At 48.7% G+C, this 26,206-nt stretch overlaps 12 protein-coding genes; 7 read left to right on the forward strand and 5 right to left on the reverse strand.

Moving 5' to 3' along the window:
• Positions 1 to 1,045: 1,045 nt before the first annotated feature.
• Positions 1,046 to 3,225, forward strand: FFUJ_11675 (probable DUR3-Urea permease; the record flags this gene model as incomplete). XM_023570600.1 has 4 exons in its annotated part: positions 1,046 to 1,342; positions 1,398 to 1,681; positions 1,732 to 2,328; positions 2,379 to 3,225. The coding sequence occupies 4 exons, from the start codon at positions 1,046 to 1,048 to the stop codon at positions 3,223 to 3,225; spliced, it is 2,025 nt and encodes a 674-aa protein (XP_023437689.1).
• A 240-nt stretch (positions 3,226 to 3,465) lies between these two features.
• FFUJ_11676 (uncharacterized protein) lies at positions 3,466 to 4,012 on the forward strand (the record flags this gene model as incomplete). XM_023570601.1 has 2 exons in its annotated part: positions 3,466 to 3,891; positions 3,944 to 4,012. 2 exons carry the CDS (start codon positions 3,466 to 3,468, stop codon positions 4,010 to 4,012), a joined length of 495 nt encoding a protein of 164 aa, XP_023437690.1.
• Positions 4,013 to 4,245: 233 nt separating this feature from the next.
• On the reverse strand, positions 4,246 to 5,891 carry FFUJ_11677 (uncharacterized protein; the record flags this gene model as incomplete). XM_023570602.1 has 4 exons in its annotated part: positions 4,246 to 5,142; positions 5,221 to 5,353; positions 5,404 to 5,535; positions 5,584 to 5,891. The coding sequence occupies 4 exons, from the start codon at positions 5,889 to 5,891 to the stop codon at positions 4,246 to 4,248; spliced, it is 1,470 nt and encodes a 489-aa protein (XP_023437691.1).
• A 1,932-nt stretch (positions 5,892 to 7,823) lies between these two features.
• FFUJ_11678 (related to glutamate carboxypeptidase II) lies at positions 7,824 to 10,131 on the forward strand (the record flags this gene model as incomplete). XM_023570603.1 has 4 exons in its annotated part: positions 7,824 to 8,320; positions 8,375 to 8,580; positions 8,633 to 9,045; positions 9,097 to 10,131. 4 exons carry the CDS (start codon positions 7,824 to 7,826, stop codon positions 10,129 to 10,131), a joined length of 2,151 nt encoding a protein of 716 aa, XP_023437692.1.
• Positions 10,132 to 12,927: 2,796 nt separating this feature from the next.
• Positions 12,928 to 14,602, forward strand: FFUJ_11679 (related to allantoate permease; the record flags this gene model as incomplete). XM_023570604.1 has 3 exons in its annotated part: positions 12,928 to 13,119; positions 13,182 to 14,202; positions 14,250 to 14,602. The coding sequence occupies 3 exons, from the start codon at positions 12,928 to 12,930 to the stop codon at positions 14,600 to 14,602; spliced, it is 1,566 nt and encodes a 521-aa protein (XP_023437693.1).
• Positions 14,603 to 15,747: 1,145 nt separating this feature from the next.
• FFUJ_11680 (uncharacterized protein) lies at positions 15,748 to 16,082 on the forward strand (the record flags this gene model as incomplete). XM_023570605.1 has 2 exons in its annotated part: positions 15,748 to 15,870; positions 16,041 to 16,082. 2 exons carry the CDS (start codon positions 15,748 to 15,750, stop codon positions 16,080 to 16,082), a joined length of 165 nt encoding a protein of 54 aa, XP_023437694.1.
• Positions 16,083 to 16,584: 502 nt separating this feature from the next.
• On the reverse strand, positions 16,585 to 18,393 carry FFUJ_11681 (related to heterokaryon incompatibility protein; the record flags this gene model as incomplete). The annotated part of the gene is made up of 1 exon (XM_023570606.1): positions 16,585 to 18,393. The coding sequence occupies one exon, from the start codon at positions 18,391 to 18,393 to the stop codon at positions 16,585 to 16,587; it is 1,809 nt and encodes a 602-aa protein (XP_023437695.1).
• Positions 18,394 to 18,715: 322 nt separating this feature from the next.
• On the reverse strand, positions 18,716 to 19,368 carry FFUJ_11682 (uncharacterized protein; the record flags this gene model as incomplete). XM_023570608.1 has 2 exons in its annotated part: positions 18,716 to 19,057; positions 19,108 to 19,368. 2 exons carry the CDS (start codon positions 19,366 to 19,368, stop codon positions 18,716 to 18,718), a joined length of 603 nt encoding a protein of 200 aa, XP_023437696.1.
• Positions 19,369 to 20,788: 1,420 nt separating this feature from the next.
• Positions 20,789 to 21,529, forward strand: FFUJ_11683 (uncharacterized protein; the record flags this gene model as incomplete). The annotated part of the gene is made up of 1 exon (XM_023570609.1): positions 20,789 to 21,529. One exon carries the CDS (start codon positions 20,789 to 20,791, stop codon positions 21,527 to 21,529), a length of 741 nt encoding a protein of 246 aa, XP_023437697.1.
• A 495-nt stretch (positions 21,530 to 22,024) lies between these two features.
• On the reverse strand, positions 22,025 to 22,967 carry FFUJ_11684 (related to protein C21orf6 (GL011); the record flags this gene model as incomplete). XM_023570610.1 has 2 exons in its annotated part: positions 22,025 to 22,204; positions 22,254 to 22,967. 2 exons carry the CDS (start codon positions 22,965 to 22,967, stop codon positions 22,025 to 22,027), a joined length of 894 nt encoding a protein of 297 aa, XP_023437698.1.
• A 700-nt stretch (positions 22,968 to 23,667) lies between these two features.
• Positions 23,668 to 24,193, forward strand: FFUJ_11685 (uncharacterized protein; the record flags this gene model as incomplete). XM_023570611.1 has 4 exons in its annotated part: positions 23,668 to 23,788; positions 23,836 to 23,876; positions 23,922 to 23,969; positions 24,035 to 24,193. 4 exons carry the CDS (start codon positions 23,668 to 23,670, stop codon positions 24,191 to 24,193), a joined length of 369 nt encoding a protein of 122 aa, XP_023437699.1.
• A 589-nt stretch (positions 24,194 to 24,782) lies between these two features.
• On the reverse strand, positions 24,783 to 25,959 carry FFUJ_11686 (related to diacylglycerol pyrophosphate phosphatase DPP1; the record flags this gene model as incomplete). XM_023570612.1 has 2 exons in its annotated part: positions 24,783 to 25,727; positions 25,777 to 25,959. 2 exons carry the CDS (start codon positions 25,957 to 25,959, stop codon positions 24,783 to 24,785), a joined length of 1,128 nt encoding a protein of 375 aa, XP_023437700.1.
• Between the last annotated feature and the right edge of the window lie 247 nt (positions 25,960 to 26,206).

Raw genomic sequence — 26,206 nt, forward strand, 5'->3', positions numbered from 1 at the left:
AAGTCGGGGTGCCGAAGTTTGTCTGTCTGATCAGCTCACAGCCAGCAGCTCACCCCAAGTCAACGGTAGGCTATCGTCAATAATGTTCAATCTTACTTTTGGTTGCAAAGATTGCGAAGAGCTTACCATTATTACAATCAATGACGCTGGTTTTTCGGAATGATAAACCCGGGTCCCTGCACCCGTCACTTTCGTGGGGTAGCACTTTAATTGCTCGCATATGAACCAATCCTAGACACTTTAATGAGTGATCACATGTCCAAAGCCTGCAAAATGTTATCTCGATGCGGATATTTCTGAGGATTGAGATACACATTCAATTAAGGCTGAATCTCCCATGTTCTAGGCTCTGAAAGGGCTTGGCTTAGGTGCTACACCTCCGCGGTGCAGCAGTGCTGCATCGTCCACTGATGTGTCAATTAATGAATAATGCCCTGTAGCGGCCACTGTTTTTCTTATCAAGATACCGTCCTGCAGGTCGCTTGGCCGCCGGCCAGTGATCAACCGATTCTTATTCCCTCGCTTCAATGTTTGCACTGATAAGGGCGCATTCGAAGCTGGGGTTCTTGGCCAATTGCGTCCGTGCGTTGTTATCATTGCCCCCATGGGGAATTTCTTATCGTGCAGCTTCACCCGGGAATGGCTTATCTGAGAGGCCCGCCGGCACTTGAACGGCGGGTTTATTATCTTGGGCGCTGGATCAAGCACCCCCATGAGTTGGATTATGCACTCCTCACACAGCCTAATCGGGACAGAAATACTGACTTTCCAGCGTTGACCTATAGACGCCACTGAATTTCATTAGTCAATGCGGTAATCAGAGGCACACATTGCAGGTCATCAGCTAATTAGGTCTAGTGGGGGTGCATAATCTGACTGACAGGGGTGCATGATCCGGCATCGCATTATCTTAGGTTTTGCAAAACGGCTGTGGTGCTTGGATGTATATAACAATGATGAAGATCTCAATGAAAATGGTTGTGGCAAATGTTCTCGTGATAGAATCTTGAATACCAAACACCAACCTTACTGCAAATATATCACAATGGCTGGTGGTGGCGGTCCTTCATCCGGCACAGTCGAGCCTCCTCTGAGCCAGGCCTACGGCTATGGCATCGTTGTTGGTCTCGGCTTTCTTTTTGCCCTGGGCATGATCTTCACGACATGGGTCTTGAAGCGGTACAACCATGAGAAGCAGACCTCGGAAATGTTCAACACCGCTGGCCGAACGGTCAAGTCTGGTCTTGTTGCTTCAGCTGTTGTTTCCAGCTGGACTTGGGCTGCTACTCTCCTCCAATCATCTGGTGTTGCGTACCGATATGGTGTCTCTGGACCATTCTGGGTAAGTCGACCGTCTGTGAATCGCGAATCGTGAATTGTGACTAATAATTGCAAAGTATGCTTCTGGTGCTACCGTTCAGATTATTCTCTTCGCGACCATTGCCATTGAGTTGAAGAGAAGGGCCCCTAACGCGCATACCTTCCTTGAGGTCATCCGAGCTCGATATGGCCGCATTACGCACTGCGTCTACATTTGCTTCGGTCTTTTCACCAACATTCTCGTCACTGCCATGCTCTTGACTGGTGGCTCTGCTGTAGTCACTTCTCTCACTGGCATGCACACCGCTGCAGCATGTTTCCTGCTGCCTCTTGGTGTTGTTCTGTACACCATGTTCGGAGGGTAAGTTGAAATCGATTTTGATGAAAGAATAGGCCTAACCCGTGACCTAGTATCAAGGCCACTTTCTTGACAGACTATGTCCATACGGTCATTATTCTCGTCATCATCCTCATCTTTGCGCTCACTGCCTACGCGACCGGCAGCGAACTCGGATCACCTGGCGAAGTCTACGATGCGCTCACCAAGGCCGCCGCCTCTCATCCCGTTGAAGGTAATGCTGAGGGCTCATACCTCACCATGCGATCTCGCGAGGGTATCATCTTCTTCGTCATCAACATCGTCGGTAACTTCGGCACCGTCTTCATGGATAACGGTTACTACAACAAGGCTATCGCCGCTCACCCTGTCGCCGCCCTCCCTGGATACATCATTGGCGGCCTTTCATGGTTCGCTATCCCTTGGCTCTGTGCGACTACCATGGGTCTCAGTGCTTTGGCCCTCGAGACCAACCCTGCGTTCCCTACGTACCCCAACCGGATGGACCCGGCTGATGTCTCGGCCGGTCTTGTTCTGCCCTACGCTGCTGTTGGCTTGTTGGGCAAGACTGGTGCTATTTGCACTTTGATCATGATCTTCATGGCTGTCACTTCTGCGACCTCGGCTCAGCTCATCGCTGTTTCCTCCATCTTCACCTATGATGTTTACCAGTAAATTCTTCCTGCACGAAAATTTATATCTCATGCTAACGTTTCGCCAGGACCTACATCAACCCCCAAGCTTCTGGTGGCCGACTTATTGGTGTCTCGCATACGACTGTCTGCCTCTACGGTGTAATCATGGCCAGTTTCAGTGTTGGCCTCCACTATGCTGGTATCAGCATGGGCTGGCTGTACCTCTGGATGGGTGTCATGATCTCCGCAGCTGTCATCCCCGCTACTCTGACTCTTCTCTGGAAGCGCCAGAACTGGATTGCCGCCGCGGCATCCCCCGTCCTTGGTCTTTTCTGTGCGCTCATAGCTTGGACAGTCACCTGCGCCAAGGAGTTTGATGGTGTTCTTAGCGTTGACAACCTCGGTTCCAACAACCCTATGCTTGCTGGCAACGTTGTTGCTCTATTGAGTCCTCTGATCTTCGTGCCTCTCTTCACATTCGGCTTTGGCTCGGACAGCTATGATTGGGCTTCTATGGCTGCTATTAAGCAGGCTGACGACACTAGCGACTCCAACGTTGACTCCGAAGGTGCTGTCGTAACCAGCTTTGCCGTTGCTCCTGAGGAAGACATGGCCAAGCTCAACAAGGCCTCCAAGATTGCGAAGACGATGACTGTCTGCATGACAATCGCTTTCCTGATTCTCTGGCCCATGCCCATGTATGGAACATCCTATGTCTTCTCCAAGCCCTTCTTCACTGGCTGGGTTGTTGTTGGTATCCTCTGGCTGTTCTGCAGTTCCATCGCAGTTGGTCTATTCCCTCTTTGGGAAGGTCGACAAAGCCTTGTTCGTGTCTTCAAGGGTATGTTTGGAATGGGAGGACCAGATGTTACAGAGGAGATCCAAGGAAAAGCAGTGCACGAGGAAAAGATTGATGAATTTGAAAAGCAGTAGTGGTTAGAAGATTGAGCGAAATGTAGCTAATCTTGGTATATCACGATATTTATTAGTTTAAAAAGCCTTAATAAGCAGAGTCTTACGTCACCCCAGTCTATGATCATGATACAAAGTGGAGGCGTGATTTATCCTTAGCAAGTTGCAACTACCGACTCCACGCACATCGCAATCAGGTACTGATCATCTATCAGCCTCAGAACTCTAACTGTATTGAGTTTTTAGAAGAAAGCCTTAAGAATGGTCACTATAAATCTAGCCTACAGCGTTCCCATCAACCCCAGCGGTGTGTCTCCCATCTTGTCAGAAGCTCAAGTCTGGAATGGCCTCAAGCGCAAAGTCCGCAAGGCCAACGAATTCGTGGCTCCCATTCTTGAGTGCAACGTTCTTAGTGAAGAAGAAGTAGAAGCAGGCACGAAGGTCATCAGACAAGTCACGTTTGACAAAGAAGCGCGAGGCAAAGATGACACTGTTGTTGAGGAGATTGTCTATGAATTTGCACCAACGCGTGTCGATTTCTATCAACCTGATGGCAGCAGAATCTTCAACCTCATTAGTGTCGACCCAGAGGACAACCTGATATTGACTTTCGCTTTTGAATGGCGACACTCAGAGGTCGAGGCAGAGAGCCAACAGGACAAGAAGTTACGTGAGAAGTATTTCAAAGTGAGTCTTTGCGTCTACTTTTTAGAGCACCGAAACTGACGTGGCATTTCAGATGGCTAAAGGAGCCGTGAAGGGTACTATCGCTTCCATTCGTAAGTTGGTTAAAGACCGGGAGCTTTGAGAAAGACTTTGGTCATAAGCTAGAGAAGGACACTCTTTATTTTCCAGGTTTTCATGACTGGGTTCACAGTAAGGGGGTATCAATTTATCGTCTAGAAAATATTGGCAAGAAGGACTGTGCTATACTAATAAATCAAAAAGCCACCAGAAGAAACATCGCTTGCTAAAAGAGTGTTTTCCTGACCCGAAATGATCTTCTGAAGAGACTGCGCCTTCGATCAACCCTGACGACGATCACAAGGCGATCGTCTGCTCTCGAAAATACTTCTCCTCGGTTTCAGAACTCCTAATCGGAGTGATCCAGATATCGTATGGAACATAGCTGCTGTTGGGGCCAAGCCTACCCAGGTCATTTCTGATTAGGCCTTTGAAGCGAACCTTCATATCTTGAAACTCAACATCGTCGTTTTTATGAACTATATCGTCCCAGCTCCTACCTTCGCGCTGAACAACAAATTGAACGGCGTCAATATCATCGAAGCCATGGATAAATTGAAACTCCGACATTGGCATGCTGTCGAAATTACCGTGATGTTCCCATAGCTTGAGGTTTCCAGGTGACTTTTCGATACTGTATTTAATGCTATATCTTGGTCTCCTAGTGGTGGTCTCTGGTGTTCGATATGTGGTCTGAGGGAGAGGAGGTGGAGGCATAGCACTGGTCGCCTGGTCTGCCTCTTGTACAGGGGTTATGTCTTCGGTAACCAGATGAGTCCTGTCAAAGGACATTGGCTCTGAAGTAGCTCGAGGATTTTGCGAGGTCCCGACATGAGAAGCCCCAGCAGTCTCTGTTCCAAGCTCTGGACTAATCCGAGATCCCGGATCGCTCTGTCGACTTGGAGGTGGTGACAAGGATTGAGAATCATCCTCCGTATCAAAGGTTGGTGTTTCAACAAAATTAAGACGTTGGACTGGCCGGCAGCTGCGGCCTGATGATGTGTATTTCTCGGGAAACCCGTCAATAGCCCGAGCGATTGTTTCCGCTACGCTGGTAGCCTCTATGCGTTCAGTCATCTGAGCAACAGGGGCAGTTGGTTCAGGACAGATTGCAGTGTTGCTCGGAGTATTTGTGGCAATTGTGGACGCTTGGGGTGGCGGCGTAGTGTTGCTCTTATTGCCTGCCGATGAGGTCTGGTATAGTCAGTTGATACCCTTTATGCATCATGTCTGTGGAAGGGTAAATGTGCTAGCACCGAGAAAACCACCTACATGAATATCTGGTCCCATAGGGCGTAAAAGAATGTGGTCTATATCTGGAAAGCTGGCATCATCATCCGAATCGACTTCGTTCCCTGGGTCCGTGTCCATTTCATCGCTTGGAACTGAAGCTGACGCGGCGTTACTGACAACAAACATGTTAGCTAGAGTGTGGATTTTAAAAGTTCACAATACCTTTGTCCAAGTGTTTGGGACCTCTGCCTCTCGTAGCGTACAGCTTGTTTCTTTTTGGATGGTGAGCTGAGACTCCTTTGGTGTTCTTGCTGGTTGTGGCGAAAGAAAAGTTGAGTAAGCAACTTGACGATTCTGACACTAGGTAAGTAAAATATTCTTGCAACATTTTGGGGTTCCAACCTTTCTGAATCCTGTCCCCAGATAAGTGAGTCCCCAGAAGAAGAGCCCTGACTTGCTGGCCAGAATTGCTGTCCTCGGCCTTCTATGACTACAAATCTCTTCGCCATATTCTCGAGTTCAATTCTCTGTCTTGCATCGCTCCACTTAATCAGAGAAACCCCAGGCACCCCATCACGGGTCTTATACCCATCAATAAATTTCTTAGAAGTCTGCACGAAGAATCGACTGGAAGGATCGGACCGCGGATAGCCTAATGCGATTTGGAGAGGGGTTATTTTTGGAATGTCACCAATCTTCTCCTTGCTCATGGTTAATAGCAACTGTTAAAGAATAATGTGAGTTGAAAAAGCAAAGTTTGCGCTTGGAGTTGAGATCCGAGGGTATGCACAAAAAAATACTAATAGGCCAAGATACTGAAGGAATAGAAATGCATTTCTGTGAGGGGAGGCCTCTGCCTGATTTTAAGGTCAATTCTGCCTCAGCTGAACATCCCGGCCAAGTCGAAACCTAGGGAGAAACGTCTATGAACCTTAAGCGCTCTCAGAAACCTCTAGGCCTCTGAAGTTGGCCCCTCAGCCTCGCGACAAAGAGAATCATGGAAACAAACAGATCGACACATATCTGCACTTTGGGCTTTTTGAGCGTTTTTAATCTCAATTTTATCGTCTTGGAATCGAAGTTTTATCAGCCGAGATATTTGCGGTGAGAATTGAATGTTAGAATGACTTAATCCGTATCGAGAAGTTATGTTGGTTCAGAACCAACAGCTTCGGGGATGAGGGTGTACCAACTGCATGAGCTCAAGCCAATAAAAAGAGTGATTTTTAGGCAGAGAGAGGCGGTGATCCATAAAGAGTACAGCCTCTGCCTTTTTTGTCAATATTTCCATTTTATCTGTTTCACTTTCGCCGTCTTTGGACTTTGCCATTGATTCTGAAGCAATTGCTGCCTTTGATGTGTTGTCGCTGCGGCGCAGCCCTTGCATGCATGGGTCATGATCAAATATGCCTTACAAGAACCATGAGCTACACCGAATTGCCAATCGAGAAATTGAAACCAGTGAAGGGGAAGTGATCGAGTATCCATAAATACATCCTACGGTCATCTTATTCATTTCTTACTCGTTTCTAGCAGCAAATCCGTGCTGTCATTGGCTGATGCTCCCTCATTGTATCGGCTCATTTGACTGTGGCAGAATTGTTATGCGAGAGTGATTTTCCCGCAGCATCAACCTGACAGTTCGTTAATCGGCTAACTGACCCGATTACTGCCAATGTCCTTTGCCCACCGAATACAGTGCCTGGTTCTCATGCAATCGATTGCCTATCCCAAGCCGTCTTTTCTTTGCATCAGACAACTTTTCTAGAACTTCTACTGTACTTGGAATGGGGTCTCCGCTACGCCACCTCTGCTGTCAACTGATTCAGATGAACTCAATCGCAAGCTAGTTCCCTAGTGTCCTCAATTGATCCACAAACTGCCGGCATTGGACGATTACATGCCCAACCTCCATCGTGAGCTGTGACGTGACAATCATCCAGGCTTCTAATGGTCACACATTTCCAACGCTGCACAAAACCGTGTCGCGTATTCCATCTTCTGACCTGGTTTCTCAGGGACATGTACTGCCTGAGCACGCGATAACTGATGAAAAAGACAATCATGTTGCCGACATCAGCCAGTGAATGACTCGGGCAGCCCATCCCCTGTAGGAGCGGGGAAACGTTAAGCTTGATTACTCAAAAGTCAAGCTTATTATCCCACGTCCAAGAGAGTCGTTACGCAAGAATCTCTACCCATCAAACCCCATCAGGCAGGTGAATACACACGCCGATCCCTCCCCGCAGCAAAGCCAAGTAGCCAAGCCAGCCCAGCCATTGGCCAAACCTGGGGAGCTTCCCAAGAGGGTTACAACGGCAAGGCATGACGACATTCGCGAGAGCTATCCCGAGCTCAGGATCGTAAGCTTACTGACTGGGAAGGGAAGTTCATCCATCATGATAAGAGCTTTGGCAAATCAAAGGCGAGCTTGGCCCGAGATGGGATCCTGTTTGTTGGGAATACCAAGGATCTAAGTGTTGTTTATGCAATGGTTCCATTCTAAGGTAACATGACACTGCAGAATGGGGTTGGTCATGCTTGCGAGAGTTGCATTTATATCCGAAGCTTCCCATTGCTCCACGACTACTTCCCCTCTCAGCCCAAATGTTGTGAAGTTCAATTGCCATTGAACCTTCAATATGCATTTCCGACATCTCTCGACAATCGCAGCTTTCGCTGCTGGCGCATCTGCTTGCCAGCGCGATCTCGTTTTGGGCAAGCGACATACACATCGCCAGCTACTGACCAAGCGCAATGCCGATTGGCCTCCAGTCTTGACGGAGCAAGAAACTCTCCTTGTCAATTCTTTTGACAATTCATCCATTGACAAGTGGTCTGACTACTACGGCCACCAGAATAAGTTGGCCGGCTATGGAAAAGAAGCTGCCCAGTGGACCGCTGATCGTTGGTCCGAGAGCGGATTTGATGCGCATCTTGCCGAGTACCATGTGTTCCTCCGATATCCAGTCAGTTCATCTCTCTACTTCACCGGCCCCAACGGTACAACCACCGAGGTGAACACCAAGGAGGAGGTGCTTGAGGAAGATGATGTTACAGGCTGGGATGTCCTTTCACAGCAGACCTGGTTGGCCTACTCGCCGACTGGAAATGCTTCTGCCGAATATGTCTACGCGGGGTGAGTAAAGCTCCAAATGTATTCGGATACTGATCACTGACTTTTGAACGCTAGCCGAGGCTCAATTGACGATTTCGATCGACTAGTCGAGCTTGGTGTTGATTTCAAGGGCAAGATTGCTCTTATTAAATATGGTGGTCTGTTCCGTGGTCTCAAAGTCAAGAATGCCCAAGACCACGGCGCCATTGGTGCCATTATTTTTACTGACCCCGGCGATGATGGAAACATCACCGTCGCCAACGGTTACGAGGCTTATCCTGGTAAGACTTCTCATATGACAACCCTGAAAAGCTCATACTAAGTAAATGCCAGATGGCCCTGCCAGAAACCCCAGCTCTGTCCAAAAGGGCTCAACACTATTCCTGTCTACCCGTACCGGCGATCCCACAACTCCTGGCTACCCCTCGAAGAAGGACTCCCCTCGAGCTGATATCTCTGAGGTCATTGCCAAGATCCCAGCTCTGCCGATTTCTTACTCGGCCGCTCAGCCTCTGCTGCAGGCTCTCAATGGCCATGGTGTCACCGCTGAGAAGGTCAATCGCACTGCTTGGACAGGCGGCCTCGATGCTGACTACAGCTCTGGCCCTGCGCCTGGCGTGAAGCTCGCTCTCAGCACTGTCTCTCGTGATTCTATCGAGCCAGTACATAATGTCATTGGCGTCATCAACGGAACCAATGCCGATGAGACTATCATTATTGGAAATCATAGAGATACATGGATGGTCGTAAGTAATGCCGCAGTCAGATACTCATAAAGTTCATCACTGACTGCATAGGGCGGTAACGGAGATCCCAACTCTGGTTCTTCGATCCTCATTGAGCTTGCTCGCGCATTCAAGAAGCTCACTGATTCAGGCTGGAAGCCCAAGCGAAACATTGTTCTCGCATCTTGGGATGCTGAAGAATGGGGCATCATTGGCTCTACTGAGTGGGTTGAGGAGCACGTCAACTGGCTCACTGACACCGCCGTCTCATATCTGAACATCGATGTCGCCGTCAGCGGTCCTCGACCTAACCTTGGCGCTTCACCTGAGCTTCATACCTTTGCTACTGAGGTTCTCAAGAAGGTCGTTGATCCTAACTTTGGTGGCTTCAATCAATCGCTCTATGACGCTTGGCATGCTGCCAGCGAGGGTGATATTGAGATCCTCGGCTCTGGCTCTGATTACACAGCTTTCTTCCACCGTGGTATCAGCTCTCTTGATACTGGAAGCAGTGGAGGTGCTGGTGACCCCATCTGGCACTATCACTCCAACTACGACACCTATCACTGGATGTCGACCTTTGGTGACCCCGGATTCCATGTCCATACGGCTCAGGGTCAATATCTTTCCCTGCTGACCTACCACCTGGCTTCTGATGATATCCTTCCATTCGACACTCAGAACTACGCCAAGGAGCTTCGTGCATACTTCGAGGACCTCTCAGAGTATGCCGAGAGTAAGGACGCCGATCTTGATCTTAGCGAGCTGGACGAAGCCATTGAGCACTTCAAGAAGAGTGCTGACGAGGTCAAGGCTCTTGAAAACCTAGCCCGTGAGCGCGATGATGATGTCCTTAAGAAAGTCGTCAACCATAAGTACCGGGACTTCCAGCGAGGTTTCATTTCTCAAGGCGGCCTGCCGGACCGTGACTTCTACAAGCACGTTGTCAATGCTCCTGGCCTCGACACTGGCTACGCTGCCGTTACCTTCCCTGGTATCACCGAGGGTGTTCAGTATGCTGAGGACGGTGACTTCTCTGTGGCTCAAGAATGGGTCAAGAAGACTGCGCGTGGTATTGTTGTTGCCGCCAACATCTTGAAGACATGAAGGGAGTTTGGAAGGAGTTGGAAAAGGGGAGAATTCACTTCGTTTCAATCATTTATGAACGTTATGATCCCATGGTTATGATAATTATAGTATTTGCATAGCATTCTCAGGTGTTTTGGCTGGTGCCGGTTTGTGGGTTGGTTGAGCGGAGTTCCCTGGGCACAGTCACACGGGGATAGAAAATTAAAATAAATCAAAAGAGTGCAAAGGTCAAAGTATATCCTTAGAAAAGTTCATGTCTCTACCGTTGTATGATGCTTGATCATGGCTAAAACCTATTTGCCCAAAAAGTCTATACAGGCATCATGAATCATCAAGGTCGATACAAGGTTCCATGTGGTTCATCAAAGCATATCAGTGCATCCACGCAGTACTTACACAGGTTACTTAGAGTTGTTGGGGATCAGATCTCTTCTTGAGGCGCGCGCGCCTCCATCTACAGCCGTTCATAGGTTCCAAGATCGAGAGGCTGTCGAGTCTCCAGTCAGATGGCCTACGAATCCGCAAGATATTAGTTCAGCATCCACATAGGCAAAAGAATCCACGTAAAATTGCTGAGTTATCTGATTCGAATTCAGTCGCATTTTTAGGCGAGCTTGATGGCTAACTACTCAAGCCAGTCTCCTCAGGCCTCATGCTGTTGGGCCTTCTGTAGCCTTCCGCCAGCAGCCTGACCTGTTAATCATGCTCCATAACACATTCTTCCCATTTCCAATATCTTCTCGGGTCTTACCAAGCCGCCAACAAAAACGTGCACAACTGCCGACAGATGTATAATTGACGCAGCCTGGCGCTTGGCATCACCGTTTGGCTACCTTGGCGCCGAGAATTCTAGAATGCACGTGGTGAATCTTGTTCAACTACACGATACTACACTTCAGGTTGCATTACGCGTCTAGGTCGATCGAGACTCACCTGTCAGTTATCTTTGTGCCTTGTGACAATGTTTTGATATCTACCAGTAGATGATGTGCATTCTCTGAATCAGAGGGTGTATCGTCGTGTATTCGATTCAAGATATCCCATCCACCATCGGGCATAAGGAATGCAACGACGGTAGTGCACAGACATTCAAGATCTGAGCCACGCATCGGATGCTGCGGAAGCGATACGATTGACACCTTCTTGGCGCATCTTGGCGTGTCAGAACTGATAAATCCTTACACGGCATCGGGTCTCGCAGCGTAAGATGTCCGGTGGCACAGTAAAATAGCGGTTTCCAAATCAGCAATAGTATGAACCAGTGGGTGTTTTGAGTGTTGCATTCCTTTTTGCCGCAATTCCGAGTAGTGATTAATCTCAGTGGCCATGCTTTGATTCCATGTGAGGAATGCAACGACGATTTTGACCATGTAACCTTGGAGGTGCGGCAGATGGAGGCGGTATGCAGTGCTCACTCGGGGTTGTGATATGGCCACCAATTAACGAGTTTAGTTGAGAGCGGGGAAGATTACAGTGAACACAAACCTAAATTAGTGCGTGTTGAGTAGTTCTGATCATCCATCACCTTGCGGTCACTATTGTAATAATCACGCACTCGATACTAATTGGGATAATACTGTTGCAAATCTACGCTGCATATTGACCAGAGTAGTAGGCACAGTGATGATGCCGAGCTATAAGAAATACCTATCACGACGCAACCACCTGCTCTCAAGGTTTTGCCACGTGGATGACGCTGCATGTTTTGTCAGCCCAAACTCAGCAAGACTGCTACGTAGTGGACGCTGGTCCTTTTAAGCTTAGCCATCAAGCTTACCCCTCTCCCGGGTACAGAATCCATCAGAACTCAGAAAACGCCAGAACCAACAAGGAACAGTTCCAGTCTCTCTAACTTACATCCCCCAAAAAACTTGGAGTGTTAGTGTTGCATTGTGTCAGCCAAGAAAATGGGGGAATGAGATAATCACTAATCACCTGCTCATTTACGCTTCTGTTTTAAGTAGTGACTCCCGGGACTACGAGATCAGCACTAGTCAGCGTTGCGCTGCCACTCCGATGACAAGTCCATTCACGATGCTTCGAGAGGCGGAGGCGGAGGCGCTGGAGGGGTCAGGGTTCGTCACTCAGCAGAGCTCCGAAGCTTCGGTACTGGAGAGTGTTTTGACTCGCTATGATGATTCCATTTTCGTGATCAACAAACCTCGTGGAACTGGGTGGCTGCAGCAACGTCGCACAGGGAAGCCGAGGCTTTGGGACGGGATCAAAATATTGGACGCCATCAAACGCTGCAAGTGAAGATCGGCTCTTTTCATGTCAGATTCGGAACACAACAGCCATTCAGGCTGATCCTCTACCTACAAAATGGGTTGCACTCGGGGCAAATACTCCCCCTGCTCCCCTACCTCCCTAGCTCCCATAGCAATGCTGACTCGGGGTGATTTTCCCTGTTTGCGAGACACAATAATCCAATTTACAGATCGGCATTTCACCCTTGTCGTCCAATTAAAGCCAAGACTGGGCAATAAAGCTTGGTCTCTTCTTCTCCACGTCCATGCGTCGACCTTCCCGTAAACGCCTAGAGTCATCGCAGATCGTGAGCTTTGGTTCATTTCCTCCCCCGCATCGCATGGGCTAGCTTTGGGGTTTGGGGGGCGGCTTGCGGGCGTTGACGTACGAGGCGGGTTGGATGGAAGAGTTGTTTACGTGGTAACAAAAGCCCTTACCTCTTCCCCCTTCAGATTTGTTTTCTTCCCTTGGTCTGTTAGTAAAGGCAGTAGCAAGCTGTCATCTCCGCGGAGCGTAGAGACTGTTTCGCTATTTTAGACTTGTATTATAATCTACTGTTCCAGCACCATGACTACTGATACCACGGCGACACCGCCAAGTGAGCAAGAGAAGCCTACAGCTGTTGATGTCGAGAATGTCGCGTCGACGACGCTGTCCAATGTCGGGGCCGGGGCTGCTGTTGATGCTGAGCGAAATGCCCTCTTAGCTGCTCTGCCTGATCCTGATGAGGGCAAGAGTGAAGAGGAACGACGCGAGATTGTAAGTCGTTCAACATGTTCTCTGTGTCCAATCTAGAATGACTGGTGCTGACAATGACTCAGGACAGGAAGCTGGTCTGGAAGGTCGACCTCTGGCTCATCCCCTGGCTCTCACTGCTCTACCTCCTCTCGTTCCTGGACCGAACCAACATCGGTAATGCTCGTCTCGCAGGCATGGAAGACTACTTGGATATGCAACCGGGAGATTACAACGTCGCCCTCACCATCTTCTTCGTCAGTTATGCCCTCTTTGAGCCAATCACCAACGGTCTTCTCAAGCGCTTGACTCCCCGCATCTTCTTCACGGGCATCATCATCGCGTGGGGTGCCGTCATGACTCTCATGGGTGTCTGTCACAACTACCCAGGTCTCCTGGCAGCTCGTTTCTTCCTCGGTGTTGCAGAAGCTGGGCTGTACCCCGGCGTCAATTACTATCTGGGCTGCTGGTATAAGTCATCTGAGATTGGCGCTCGCGCCGCCATTTTCTTCTCTGCTGCTGCCCTGGCTGGTTCTTTCGGTGGTCTCCTTGCGGCAGCTATCGCCGAGATGGACGGTATTGGCGGCAGACCCGGTTGGGCATGGATCTTCATCCTCGAAGGTCTCGCGACTGTCGCTGTCGGTGCCTTTTGTTGGTGGATGGTTTTTGACTGGCCCGACACCGCTCGATTCCTCTCTCCCGAGGATCGTGTTCGTGTTCAGCGCCGTCTCATTCTGGACCGCCAGGGAAGGACTGCTGAAGACTTTGATAAACGTCACATCTGGGCTGCCATGAAGGATTGGAAGACATACGGCTACATGGTGATTTACATGGGCTCACTGATGCCCCTATACGCCTTCTCTCTCTTCCCGTCTACCATTCTCCGAAGTATGGGGCATGTAGGCACCAAGGCACAGCTCCTGTCGGTTCCTCCATATGCTTGCGCTGCAGCCGCCACTGTCTTTGTCGGATTCCTAGCAGATCGAACCAAATGGCGTGGCTATTGTAATATTGCTACTGTCTGTGTCGGTATCATTGGATTCACCATGTTGATCGCTTCGCCTAACCCGCACGTCCAATACGGCGCTGTGTTCCTTGGTGCAATGGGTAAGTATACGACACTGGCTTCTTGGGCTTTTACTAATCTAGAACAGGTATCTATCCCACCGTCTCAAACACTGTCTCATGGGTCAACAACAATATCGAGGGTTCATTGAAGCGTGCCATCGTTCTCGGTATGGTCGTCGGCTGGGGTAACCTCAATGGTGTCGTCTCGTCCAACATCTACCGAGAGACACAAAGACCTCGCTACTACGCTGGCCACGGCACGGTTCTAGCCTACCAGATCCTCTTCCTTCTAGGAGGTTCGATCTTTATGCATTTTGCACTTCGATTGGAGAACCGTCGTCGTGCGAGAGGATCACTGGATGCCAAGTATGCTGCCATGACAGATGAGCAGAAGTGGATCAGCGGTGATGTGCGTCCTGACTTTAGGTACACTCTCTAGAGAACTCAAGGATATTTGTTACATTGCGCTTTGTTTTCATGTTTCTTTGAACGACTCCTGTAGCAGGATAGAAGGATAGCAGGGCTGGTAAACACTGGAAGTAAGCAAGTTATGATTATGTAGTACTCATAGAATACTCTTAGTATTTTTAATATCTCTGATGCTAGAATAAGGGGCCATTCTCACTTAGCTAATCTTTCTCACCTTGCCACGATGTATTGATACCCCGCTTACTTCCAAAGATACCAAGATACCTCTGTAGGAGAAGACAAGGGTGTGAGACAGCGATAAAATGTTCCAGCTGAGTCCATATTCTGAGGGTATCACAGAGAACGATCGAGACCGCTCCATCTGTCTACATTCTTGCTTCTGGCCAAATCAGGCATTGGAACATCAGCGCACAAGCTGGCAACAGATATCTGTATTCTGTACCCTCCCTCTCATTGTTCTTGAAAATCACACCGACTCCATCATGGCATCGCCTACTATACTATAAACACACTCCGCAGGCCGCTACGCACTATAAGTCGTTTGATTACAGTATGAATCATGTCTTTGTATCACTGGAACAGGCCCCACTCCATCCATTGCTGATGCAGGGTTTCCAGTGGTATGGCTTGAGACAAGTTTCTGGTAGCTAGCGATCCAAGCAGTGGAGAAAAAGATCTCCCATGAATTGCCTTATCAAGTTCTATGGACTGCTCAGTGATATCCTAAGCTTTGAATTATGTGGACCGACGACAAAGTTCTAGGGGCTCCATAGATTGGAAAGATAGAGCAAAATATCAGCATCCCGAACGACAAAGGCAATCAGAAGAGCTCCCTGTTTGTGACTGCTCGCGACCTCAGTCTGCCTGAACGACACCATGACACAAAAGAAGAATCATGCCAAGACTGTTTTACTCGAGGTCCCATCACCGCTCTATCTGTAGAACCTCTTCTATCAATATGAAACAAACTCACAATAGTCCCTTCGTCACTTTCCCGCTTACCTTTGCCCTATTGCTTTCTATAAGAACAGTCGAATCCGCTCTTCGTCAGTTGATAAATAATCACTCACCATCGAAAGACAGAATCTCAACAGCTTAACTAAATCTAGCAAATCTCAACTCAGGGCCATCAATCCAATCAATTTTTCATTCAAAATGAAGTTCTCCATCGTCCTCGCTGTTGCCGCACTCTCGGCCGAGACCTTGGCTTGTGCCAACATTGGGCAAGCCTGCAAGAAGGGCGACCCGGATGTATGCCAGTGTGGTGCACCGCTTACCGTAAGTCCTAATATCCTCGCTCGTTCATGTATTTGACTGCTTAAATGTCGAATTTCCCAGCTGTCCTGCAGAGGTGATCCCCTCCCTCGTCCGGGAGGCAGTGAGTCTCCCTGTCGATGGCCCAATGGCCATCTTCTCCGTACCTGTAAGAATTCTTCTGATACAAGTAGCTCGCCGCTTTCACTACCAACTTGGTGACATTTGTCCCATAATCAGACGAAATGGACGCTGTGTCAATGGGAAATGTGTTCCGGGCCCGCGTCTAACGGTGGTTAATCCTACACCTACTCCAGAGTAGACGTCACCGCAGCTCAGCAGTGTACCGTGCATCTCAATCAGGTTGAAACACACTCGTTTGTCTCTAAAGTCGTTGGTTGGCCAGAGCTAGTTATAGTTGACAATATGAAACCCAATTAGACAAGACAATTCTCGGAACATATCTGTTTCAATCTGTGCATCATTGAACTTGAATCAAGAGGTTCCGTATAAAAACGCGATACTATGGTAGTATCGACAAAAGGTTTCCCCCCGTTGACCTAAACTGCAGTTCCGACACAGCTAAGTATATCGACACCGTCTCACTGTAGCAGGGCGCTGCTGCAAACGGCTGCACCTCATGTTCCTAAGCTTCCGGTCGAAGATCTCGGCTTCAAATGAAGCATTGATCTGTGTAAAGGATCACACTGAGTTGATACTGAGTAATACCCATCACCTCTACTTTACATCAAAATTCCGAACGTTTCTAGGACCGCCTTTAAAGAGTTCTCCGTGCATGATTCCGTGCACGTACGCCTCTCCGACAAGTGTATATGATTCTTCATCCTGAGCTCGTAGTAAATACGGGACTTTCCCTCCCAACAAGACACAGACTTCATCTCCTGGCTGCATGTCAAGTGGACCAACCCCAATAAAGCCTGTGGACGTCATAAAGGCACGTCTTGTGTGCATCCTCATAAGAGCGGAAGCATAGAAAGACCCTTCTGCAGACGAGTCATCTCCTCCTTTGTCTGCTTCAAGACGCTGAAAATTCTCGACGTCATCTGCACACTGGGATCCCCAGCCCTGATAAGGCACTGTAGAGAACCATGTAGTGCCATCGAGTATCCCGATGCGTGCAGCATCCAAACGCTCTTCTCCGACCCTAATCCTAGGGGAGTTGTCGCAAAATCCCCTGATGCTTCTGAGCCATTGCTTGACTGCCGTCCGATTGATTGGTTTCAACCAGTTTGGATCCCAAATTGTCCCGATCTCTTGAACTTTGTCCACATAAATACCTTCAAATGTCGCTGTGTCGAAGTGGGGAAACTTCGGTATCGCGGTGTATGTGCCTGATGCTTTGAAGGGGGTATCCCACGGTGCCTGTGCATTTGGATGCAGAACATCCATACTCCAGTCAGGGACCCAACTTGGCAGCACTGAAAGCTTCCTAGGCCTTTGACAGTACATAAGCACGTCAATAGTGCCTTTTTCTAAGACTTTGCAGGCTGTTTCTCTGTATACCTCTTCGACTGTCATAGAGTAGTCTGGGAACAAGTCAAAATGGTCCCTGTCTCCAGCCAGGTTCAGCAATGCAAAGATGCGATCCCGCGGGTCGGTTGCATGGACAACGTTGTAGTCGGTTTCCAGAGTGAGAGACACCGCGACGACCTGTAGAAGAGGTTGGCCCCATGGGCTTTCTCCATCGGGAGTGTAGACATAGTGCCATCGTCTTGTGAACAAGCTATGAACATAGCTGTTGAGTGGAGTGGAGTAAACATACTCCAGATTCCGAATCAGCGTCTCAAGCCCATCGACGGACTTCTTTTGTGCACGACGCCGAACAAGATTTGGGGCATCCAGAGTCTGTTCTATGAGATCGTACTTCACAATCCAGCCGCCGCAGGCAATAGCAACACGCCGGCCAACAGCAAACTCTTGCATGACCCAAAGACGTTGCCAATAGCGTCGCTCACAGAATCCGTTAAAGGCCATTTTGGCAGCTTCTATATCAATGGACCCTTCATCCTTTTCCCCAAAGTAGAGCTTTCGCAAAGCCTCAAGGTCGTTGGAGCGCAGGGCTCTCCCTGTGTCACGCATCAGGCGACATATGATGTCACTGGCCTCGTCCCCATTACCCAGCCATGCGATTACCTGATCTGCCTCCCTATAAATATGGTGCATTTGGTGGACTTGGTGGCTCTTCTCGACCTCGTCGGTTTGGTTGATGCATAGCTGATCAATCCAGAGCCACCGAGGCTTTTTGCGAAACCGTAGACGCCGAAGGGCATTCTCGACGGTTGAGCTAACATCTATCGTCGTCCCATCAATGCTCATAAGCCTTTTGGAGCTGTCTGGAGATTCCCAGACATATGATAAAGCTGTATATGGCTGAGAGTCGCCGCGAATATATTCCTCAATGTTGCACACGAGGAGATCTGGTCTGTCGGGCTCCGAAGTAGATGCCGGCGGAGAAGGTTCTAGTTTGATGAGTCTGATCCAATAGTCAGGATCTTTAAGTTGGCCATAGTTAATATCCGAATACATCTCGAGGGTTCCTTAAATAATCACATTGCAGGAAGAACAGTTTGAAAGTAAATCATGGCTATTCAATGCTGACAGTTTCTGGCCTTTACCCCACCTCGCCAAGTCTGGTTAGGGCTGACGCTCTTGCAAATACTACCTTACTATCGACACGATCCGGCCTCGTGAAGGCTCGCTTGATGCTGATTTGGCACTCAGTGATCTGGACTCCAAGTATGCTAATCAGTCTAATGCTACTTCTACCCAAGATGCTCGTTGAAAGGGCAGTGGAGGTCTTTAAATAAATTAACTATCATCTTCCCCGAGATTAGACATTCCCTGTCAATCAAACTCCAATTATCTCCTTGACAACCTTCGAAACATTGTCAGGCTGGCTAATGGTGGGGACATGTCCGCTATCGAAACTGTGCACTGCAACGTCCTTTCCGCTTGAGGCCTTGACACCTTCAATCATTGCCCGCTGGAATTGGGGAGGAATGATCTGGTCCTGCTCGCACACGATATAATGCACTTTGACATCATTATACCCAGGATATGTCAGTGGTTCCCGGAAGCTTGGTGTTGAGTGCTCCGGCATCTGCTTTACCAGTTCTAAAGCCTCATCAAAAGGCAAGTCAGAAAAGGTATTAGTCGCGTGGCCGTTGGGATCAAGAGTCATGTAGTCATCCTGGATGCAATATTAGCGCAAGTCCTGGAAGTGAAGTCGTTGAAGTGTACCTTGAGATCGAGAAAGTCAGGCAGGGCCGATCCGAATGCATCCAAGTTGGAGACACCCGGTTGCAACACGACCGATGCAAGGTAGATAATCTTGTCGACTCCTCCTTGCTTTCCCTCAGCCTCGCGAGCCTTTCGCGAGAGTTTGCTGAGACTCTGGGTTCCAGGGATGCCTCCATAAGAATGGGTCATAAGGACGACCTCCTTGCCCTCGCCGAGAAGCTTGGAAACAACGTTGGTGATCTCGTCGGCATCGTCACTCATTGTAGCAGGCGGGAGATTACCCCGCTTGCCAACTGATGGGGTATCAATCACGCGCGAGTCGATGCCATGTCGCTCGAGACTCTGTAAAGACACGATAGTGTTTTGATGGTGCAAAAGATCCGGGGACGATCACGACAGTTGGGGTTGCCATTGTTGATACTGTTTGTGTAGTTGAAAAGATATGAAGAGTAAGGTGTTTGCTGAAAGTTGAGAAAGAAAGCAATCTTGTGCTTTTGTATGCGGTTTGTGCTGCTGGTTGGTTGTACGACGTTTGTCATCGGATTACAATACCCAGCCATCCCCGCGTTTTCGGAGGAGATATGATTTCATCTGATTGGTAATTTTGGGGAGGCGTTACCTGAATGAGTAAAAGCACCGCGAACCAACACGTTCAGCGATCAAGCTTGAGCATGAATCCTGTCAGCCCTAAATTCCTGCGACCTGCAGAGCCGAGGCTTAGAGTTGGAGGTATCAATTATTGGTAAGAGACCTTGGAAATCCGGGTAAATTATTATAGGCCAGAATAACTTGGTAAAATCTGCATGGTTTCTTTCCCTGATTGCCCTCGCAGCCTGTGTAATCGTCTAACTCTAACTCTGTACAGTGCTGGCACCTGCACGGGCTGATTGCAAGTTTGGCGGGGTTTGAAGTGTCCTCAATCGCAAACTCGGCAAGAGTCAACAAGAAAACACATTAGGAAGCGAGAGATCTTCTCTACGATTCTGCTTTGAAGAGTCTCTTGGGTAGCTAGTTTTGTTTCGCATAACGAGGCTATTGCAGGATGTACAAACGCTGAAAGAAAGCAGTTTCAGGGTTCGGTAGAGCCAATAGCGGGTGTATCCACTGACAAAAGCGAAAAAGCCCTGTGATCAGGACCCTTTCACGAACAAAACAATTATTCCTCATTGATCGACTCAATTTATTTTTGGAATTTCTTAAACGCGTAGCCCTCGGCTTTGTTCTTCTCTGCCTTCTTCCAATTGTTCTATTCTCGTTTCTTTATTCCCCTGCGCTCGCCCTTTCATTGGCTCTCGGGCAGCGCCTAACAAAGGCCCAGTTTCGCTAAGCGCCTGGTCTTAGCGGCTACCAACAAACGATTGGGGCTCCATGAATAGCGCTGGGTCTCTATGTTAACGGCCTCGTTTCATTGTCGATTGGCTCTTGATTGTTCAACATGAGAAAGCGCATCAGCGTCTATTAACGATGTTGATCATTCATGCTGTATAAAGATGTGATGAGACGTCTACTTCTGTTAGTTCTGTTATACAAATCACTATCGCTTTACGACTCTTTGTCTATTTATTTCTCTCTTTTTCTACACTGCTGTGCAGTTCAATTTCATTCTTTGCTCATCTACCGTCAACACGCGAAACACGCAAATCATCTTCAACAACATTAATACCAATAATCCAACTTCATCATGGGCAAATTCGACAACGCTATCAAGGCCGGCCAGACCGCCATCGAGCTCGGCAACACTGCTAGATCCTTCGCTGGGGCGACCTCCGAATTCCGCGCTGCGGACAAGAAGGAAATCGGTCGACAGGCTGGTCGTCACGCCTTCAACGAGGGCGCTGAGACCGGAAAGACCATGGGCAAGACTTGGCTCAAGACCTTTGAGACAGTTCCCCGTATGGTCTGTCGAGGTCTTCAGTTCCTCTTCGCTATCATTGCCTGCGGTTTCTACGGTCATCGCGTCGACAAGGCTCAAGACACCGATTACGGTTTCTCACCAGAATGGTACTTCGCTCTCGTCGTCGCTGGCCTCTCAGCCACCACCGCCATTCTCTTCGTCGTCCTTACTCCCCTCGGCGCTCTTCCCCTCATCGGCAGCAAGCTCAAGCTCGTCAAGACCTACCGCGCATTTGCTTGGGACCTCATTCTCTTCATCACCTGGCTCGTCGTCTTCGGAATCTTCGCTGGCATCTTCCTCCACCGAGACAGCGACGATAAGTACAAGGGCGCTAGCACTGGTGCCATGAAGACAGCCGTTTGGATCGACCTCGTCAACTCCATCTTGTGGCTTACTTCCGGCGTTTATGGCTGCATCAAGACTTTCTTGGGTGACAAGGCGGATGAGATGACGGACAAGGTTGGACAGAAGCTATTCACCAAGAAGCAGAAGCCAGCTAAGGAGGTTGGCTATGCCGAAAGTGTCTGAACACTGGCAAAATGGTTACGTCGGGGTTTTCATGTTTTTATTGCGCATTTTCTTATGTCAGAGCCGGCGTTCTTCGCATCTTTCACATTTAGAATAGAACGATCTCTATCTCCCGATGAATACAAAATCTCAGCTACGAAATCTATGTATAATACAAATACCATCCTTTTGAACCATATCGCAAGCAGCTGAGACCTGGCCCATCGTTTCCATCACGATTCAGTCTTAACCTTTGTCTAGTTCCCGAGTCAGCGTCCAGGTCTACAGATCTGGATAGCTCACCAAGTCGGGGTAGTCAATAACTCTCGGGTCTTTTTCTTTGCCGAGGTCGCAAGATTAGACCGTCTGCAATGACTTCACGCTTCCTAAGATAAAGAATGAAGTGGAAAGGATAATCCCCTGTGTTCAGTCTCTCAACCTCCGCTCTTAGCTAGAGTCTGCCCTGATTTATTCATGCTTCTTTCATCTCATAGCTGCCCTCTCAAGAGCTGATATTCACATTAAAATCTTGCCGAATGCTTCACCAAGCCGGCACTCAACCAGCCACGCTTCTAGTGCCTTCATATCACCACGGTTTCCCCTCGCACCTCTCTTCTCAATCATATCCGTAATCTCCTGCATATCCGAAAATGCACGCTTCAGATCAGTCGCTTCTTCTCGGTGTCTCTCGCTGACCTACTCTCACTGTCAGCCTTGTCCATGTCTCTCCACATATTTGGTGTACCTTTTTGTGATGCGCAGGAATATCGCCCCAGCTTTCTGTCTTGATGAACTTCATGAAGTCGTCAATAGCGACCGATCCCCCTTCTAGACACAAGATACCCGGCTTCCCAGCGAGGAGGAAGCCAGTAAGTCCATAGGTCGGTGCATAATTGATGAAGTCATCTCGCTTTGCCCTTGTGCTGATGGAGGGGAAGTAGAACCAGACTCGGACTAAGGATGTGTCTGCTTTTGGGCCATTTGCAATTTCTGCTTGCTTCAAACTCAAGAGGTGTTGAGATGCGGCGTCTTTTATATGCTCAATGACTGAGAGAATATCTTCTTCAGGAATCTCAGTGTTCAACTTGGCAACATCTCCTTTGCTCATCCAATCCGGTTGCTGTATCCTGGTCTTTATCGGCGGTGGCTCTGTTAGTTCTTCTTGTATTTGACACTTCAAAGGCACGGTCAGTGTGAGCTGTAGAGTTCTTGTTGTAGAATCGTCATCTTCAACATCGACCCTGAGCTGGAGATTAATGACTGTCTCTGAGAACTTTGGTGCGGCTTCCCTGTCACTTTCACACCATGCCCTTAATGTCTCAATCAAGCCAGAGGCCGCAAAGTCCATAGCAATCGCCTCATCCGACGCATACATCGCCATGAGGAGGTCAATTTGACCTAATTGGAGCTCCATAAGCTCTTTCGGCAAGGCATTTTGGGACGCCTCATCAGAAGACATGACGACGAGAATAGTCTCTCAGCAGCCTGTGATATCAACAAAAGGACAACGCCAACTTAGTGTCGCCAGAATCACAGCCACTTTACGCGTGATTTGTAGAATTTGATACATGACTGGAGAAAATTCACCAATCACGTGAGGAATCCGATATCGCCATCTTATCTCGAAGGTCTTATCTTATCTTATCGTACTTTCTACTGGCTGCGGGAGGAAGGAAAACTTAGTCTCGATCCTAAAGGATAAGAATGCTTTAGTAATTTAGGATAAGTCTAAGATGTCTTCAGCTTAATTTAGTTTACCTTTTGCTGAATTTATTTTAACACCTTATATCAAGGTCTGATATTTTCTTGTTCCCTGAGGGCCTGGGCTGAGTTGCAAGACCGTGGTCGTCAGTCTTTCTCGTTCGACCAACATCGAGATTATTCTGCTTATGGTAGATTCAACGTGAAAATGATGTTTCATTGGGCGTAAGCCCTCAATACATGCTCATCATTTCCCAAATGACTGTGGGTGCGCATCCTGTTATCCTTTAGTGACGTCTTGCGTAAAATGATCGTGTTCGCTGCTTGAATGACGCTCAGATGACGGGCCATCGAGGTAGCAATCACTACAAATAGTGTAAGCTCTGAAAGCCAAACAATGCTCCTCACCAGTCAACTCTCAACAAATATTAACTCAAACACAGCTCATAAATATCAATATGTCTCAATCAAATGTCGGATATCCTTCTTCATATGAGGGCGGAGACCAGCGCCACTATAGCAGGGAGGAGGTTCGTGAGGAGGGTCGTACGCACCCCAACGTCAATCCCGAGGGCTACTGTAAGTTTTCCAACCCCTTCAATCTTTCCTTATCTAAATGGTTCTAGTAAATAAAGAGGGAATCATGAATGAGCTCCAAGAAGCCGACGTAAGTTCTCAACCCGAAGCATAAGATCGGTGCTAAGCATCACAGACCAACAGAATAATTGCAGACCGTATGAAGCACGAACCAGGCTTCGCAGTAAGTATTGCCAGAATACCTAACTACTCTTCAGGCGCCACTCAATCATCTAACTGCTTACCTAGGCCACCATGCACGGCAACAAGCCCTCTCGCGGTGCCGAAATCGACGCTGACCTCGCACGAGAAGATGCAGAGCAGCTTGAAAGGAAGAAGAGCAAGACCGACAGCATGCCTGGAAAGAAGATGGAACACAACACCAGCAAGAGCGAGTGGAAACAGTAGATTGATCAATAGGCAGAGGAGGCTTGCGCTAAACATAGCAGCCGTTCAACGAACATTATGAAGGTCAGGGTAGATAGTCTTACTCGTAAGACAAATAGCATTAAAGCATAGAGCCCGATGGATCTCAAAGGATCAATGATACGACATACTTCCACAAAAGTGCATTTCAATCAATGAATAATGAAATGAACAGTCAACCGGCAACATAAAAGGTAACTCAAGAGATCGAAACCGGGCGCTTGAGATAGCCACTACGATTCCGTGCATCATTCAGCTTGCTGTGCAAAGGGTAACTGCCAAAGCGTAGATTTCATGAAAGACAGCATGTGATAGATGTCAGATGTCATTAAGCTGAATAACATAAGCAGTAAACTTCACTATCAATAACAACACACAGTCAGAAAGAGTATTACGGTTCCCATAGTTCAAGTATCAGATATTTGGATTTTACTGGTTTTATTCGGCCGTAAAGGTATTAGGTTCATACAGTCGTAATCGAACAATTAAAAGTACACGAGTTTATGACTCGCCGCCCAAACCTCTCCTTCAAATCATACCCAGATGTGGATTTCCGCGACTTAGTACTCCATTAAACCATCTCCTCGCCGCGAGCACCAGTACCGACAGGTCGGCGGGGAATAGAACCGTTGTGATAACCATCGCCATGCATGTGCTCAGATCCATCACTCTTCAGGCCATGGCCATGTCCATGTCCGAGAGAGCTACCACCGTGAGATCCCCAGCCAACCTTGCGAGTGAAGACGGCGTCAACAAGCTCAGCGCCACCCATGGAGTAGTTGAAAGGAGCGCCACGGTTGAGGGGAATGTGGTTGAAACGCCAGTCCCAGACAGCAGCGTAGGTCATTCGGTAAGCGGAGAAAGCGAAGACGGTTCCAATGATGGCACCGGCAAGGACATCGTGGAAGTGGTGATACTTGTCGATAGTGAGAGCTCCACCGATGAGAACGGCACCGAGAAGAGGGGCGTAGGTGACAATGAGCTTCCACATGGAGGGATGGTAGTTGGAGAAGACCTTGAGCTTGGCGTTGAGGTAAAGGTACAGGTAGACGAAGCCAGCAAAGGCGGCAGTGGTATGTCCACTGGGCATAGACTCAAGAGCATCGTTGATCTCACTCTTGTCGCCAGTGCAAATATCGGGAGTATAGTAGAGCTGAAGATATCCCTTGTTGTTGTATCCTCCCATGGTGCGAGCGCGAGCCATGTCGGGCTTGCAGACCTCAAGGAAATGAGGTCGGAATCCACCGATGAGCCACTTGACAAAGACCTGGAAAACAGCGGCGGTGATGAGGGAGTAGAGCAGACCGATAACAGCGTTGTTGACATCCCAGAATGAGCGGATGCGGATTTGCATCACCAGGAAGACGAAGATGGGAACAAGAGCAGCCAACAGGGCAGCAGCCCAGATGGGAACGATCTCGCCTCGGAGAGGGTATCCGTACTCAGGCCAGACAATCTCGCCATCGGAAAAGGTAACGGGGAACGATCGAGCGGGGGCGGGCTTTGCGAAGTAGACCTAAAGATTTGTTAGACGGGTAATTGAGTTTGAGGCGATGGAGACTTACACCAAGACCGATAGCACCCATACAGGCCATGGTGACGATGTCAAGCCATGTTCCCTTGAGCCACTGTCCGAAAGTAGGGCGTCGCGACATGGGGAGAGGGTCGTGAACCGCCTTTTGGTGGTGACGGGTCTTTGTACCAGGCGAAGCCCGGTGAGGGGACTTTTCTCGACGGAAGAAAGGCATGTTGGCGATTTGGTGATGCTAGATAATGATGTTGAAGGGGAAGCCGACCACGGACTGAGTGGCTCTGCACCTAAAATTAACAGGTATTGAAAGAACTTTGCTGGCTCTTGTCTTGTCCTGCCGTCCACAAACAATTGAGGCTGCTTGCCCTTCTATAAATCCGAGGAGAGGGACTGTGACACGCGACATGGCATCGCGATTCATGCTGTTGACGTCACTAACGTCATTCAAGCGTTTCACGCCAGCA

This window comes from Fusarium fujikuroi, chromosome FFUJ_chr11 (assembly GCF_900079805.1).
Source record: "Fusarium fujikuroi IMI 58289 draft genome, chromosome FFUJ_chr11".
NCBI lineage: Eukaryota > Fungi > Ascomycota > Sordariomycetes > Hypocreales > Nectriaceae > Fusarium > Fusarium fujikuroi.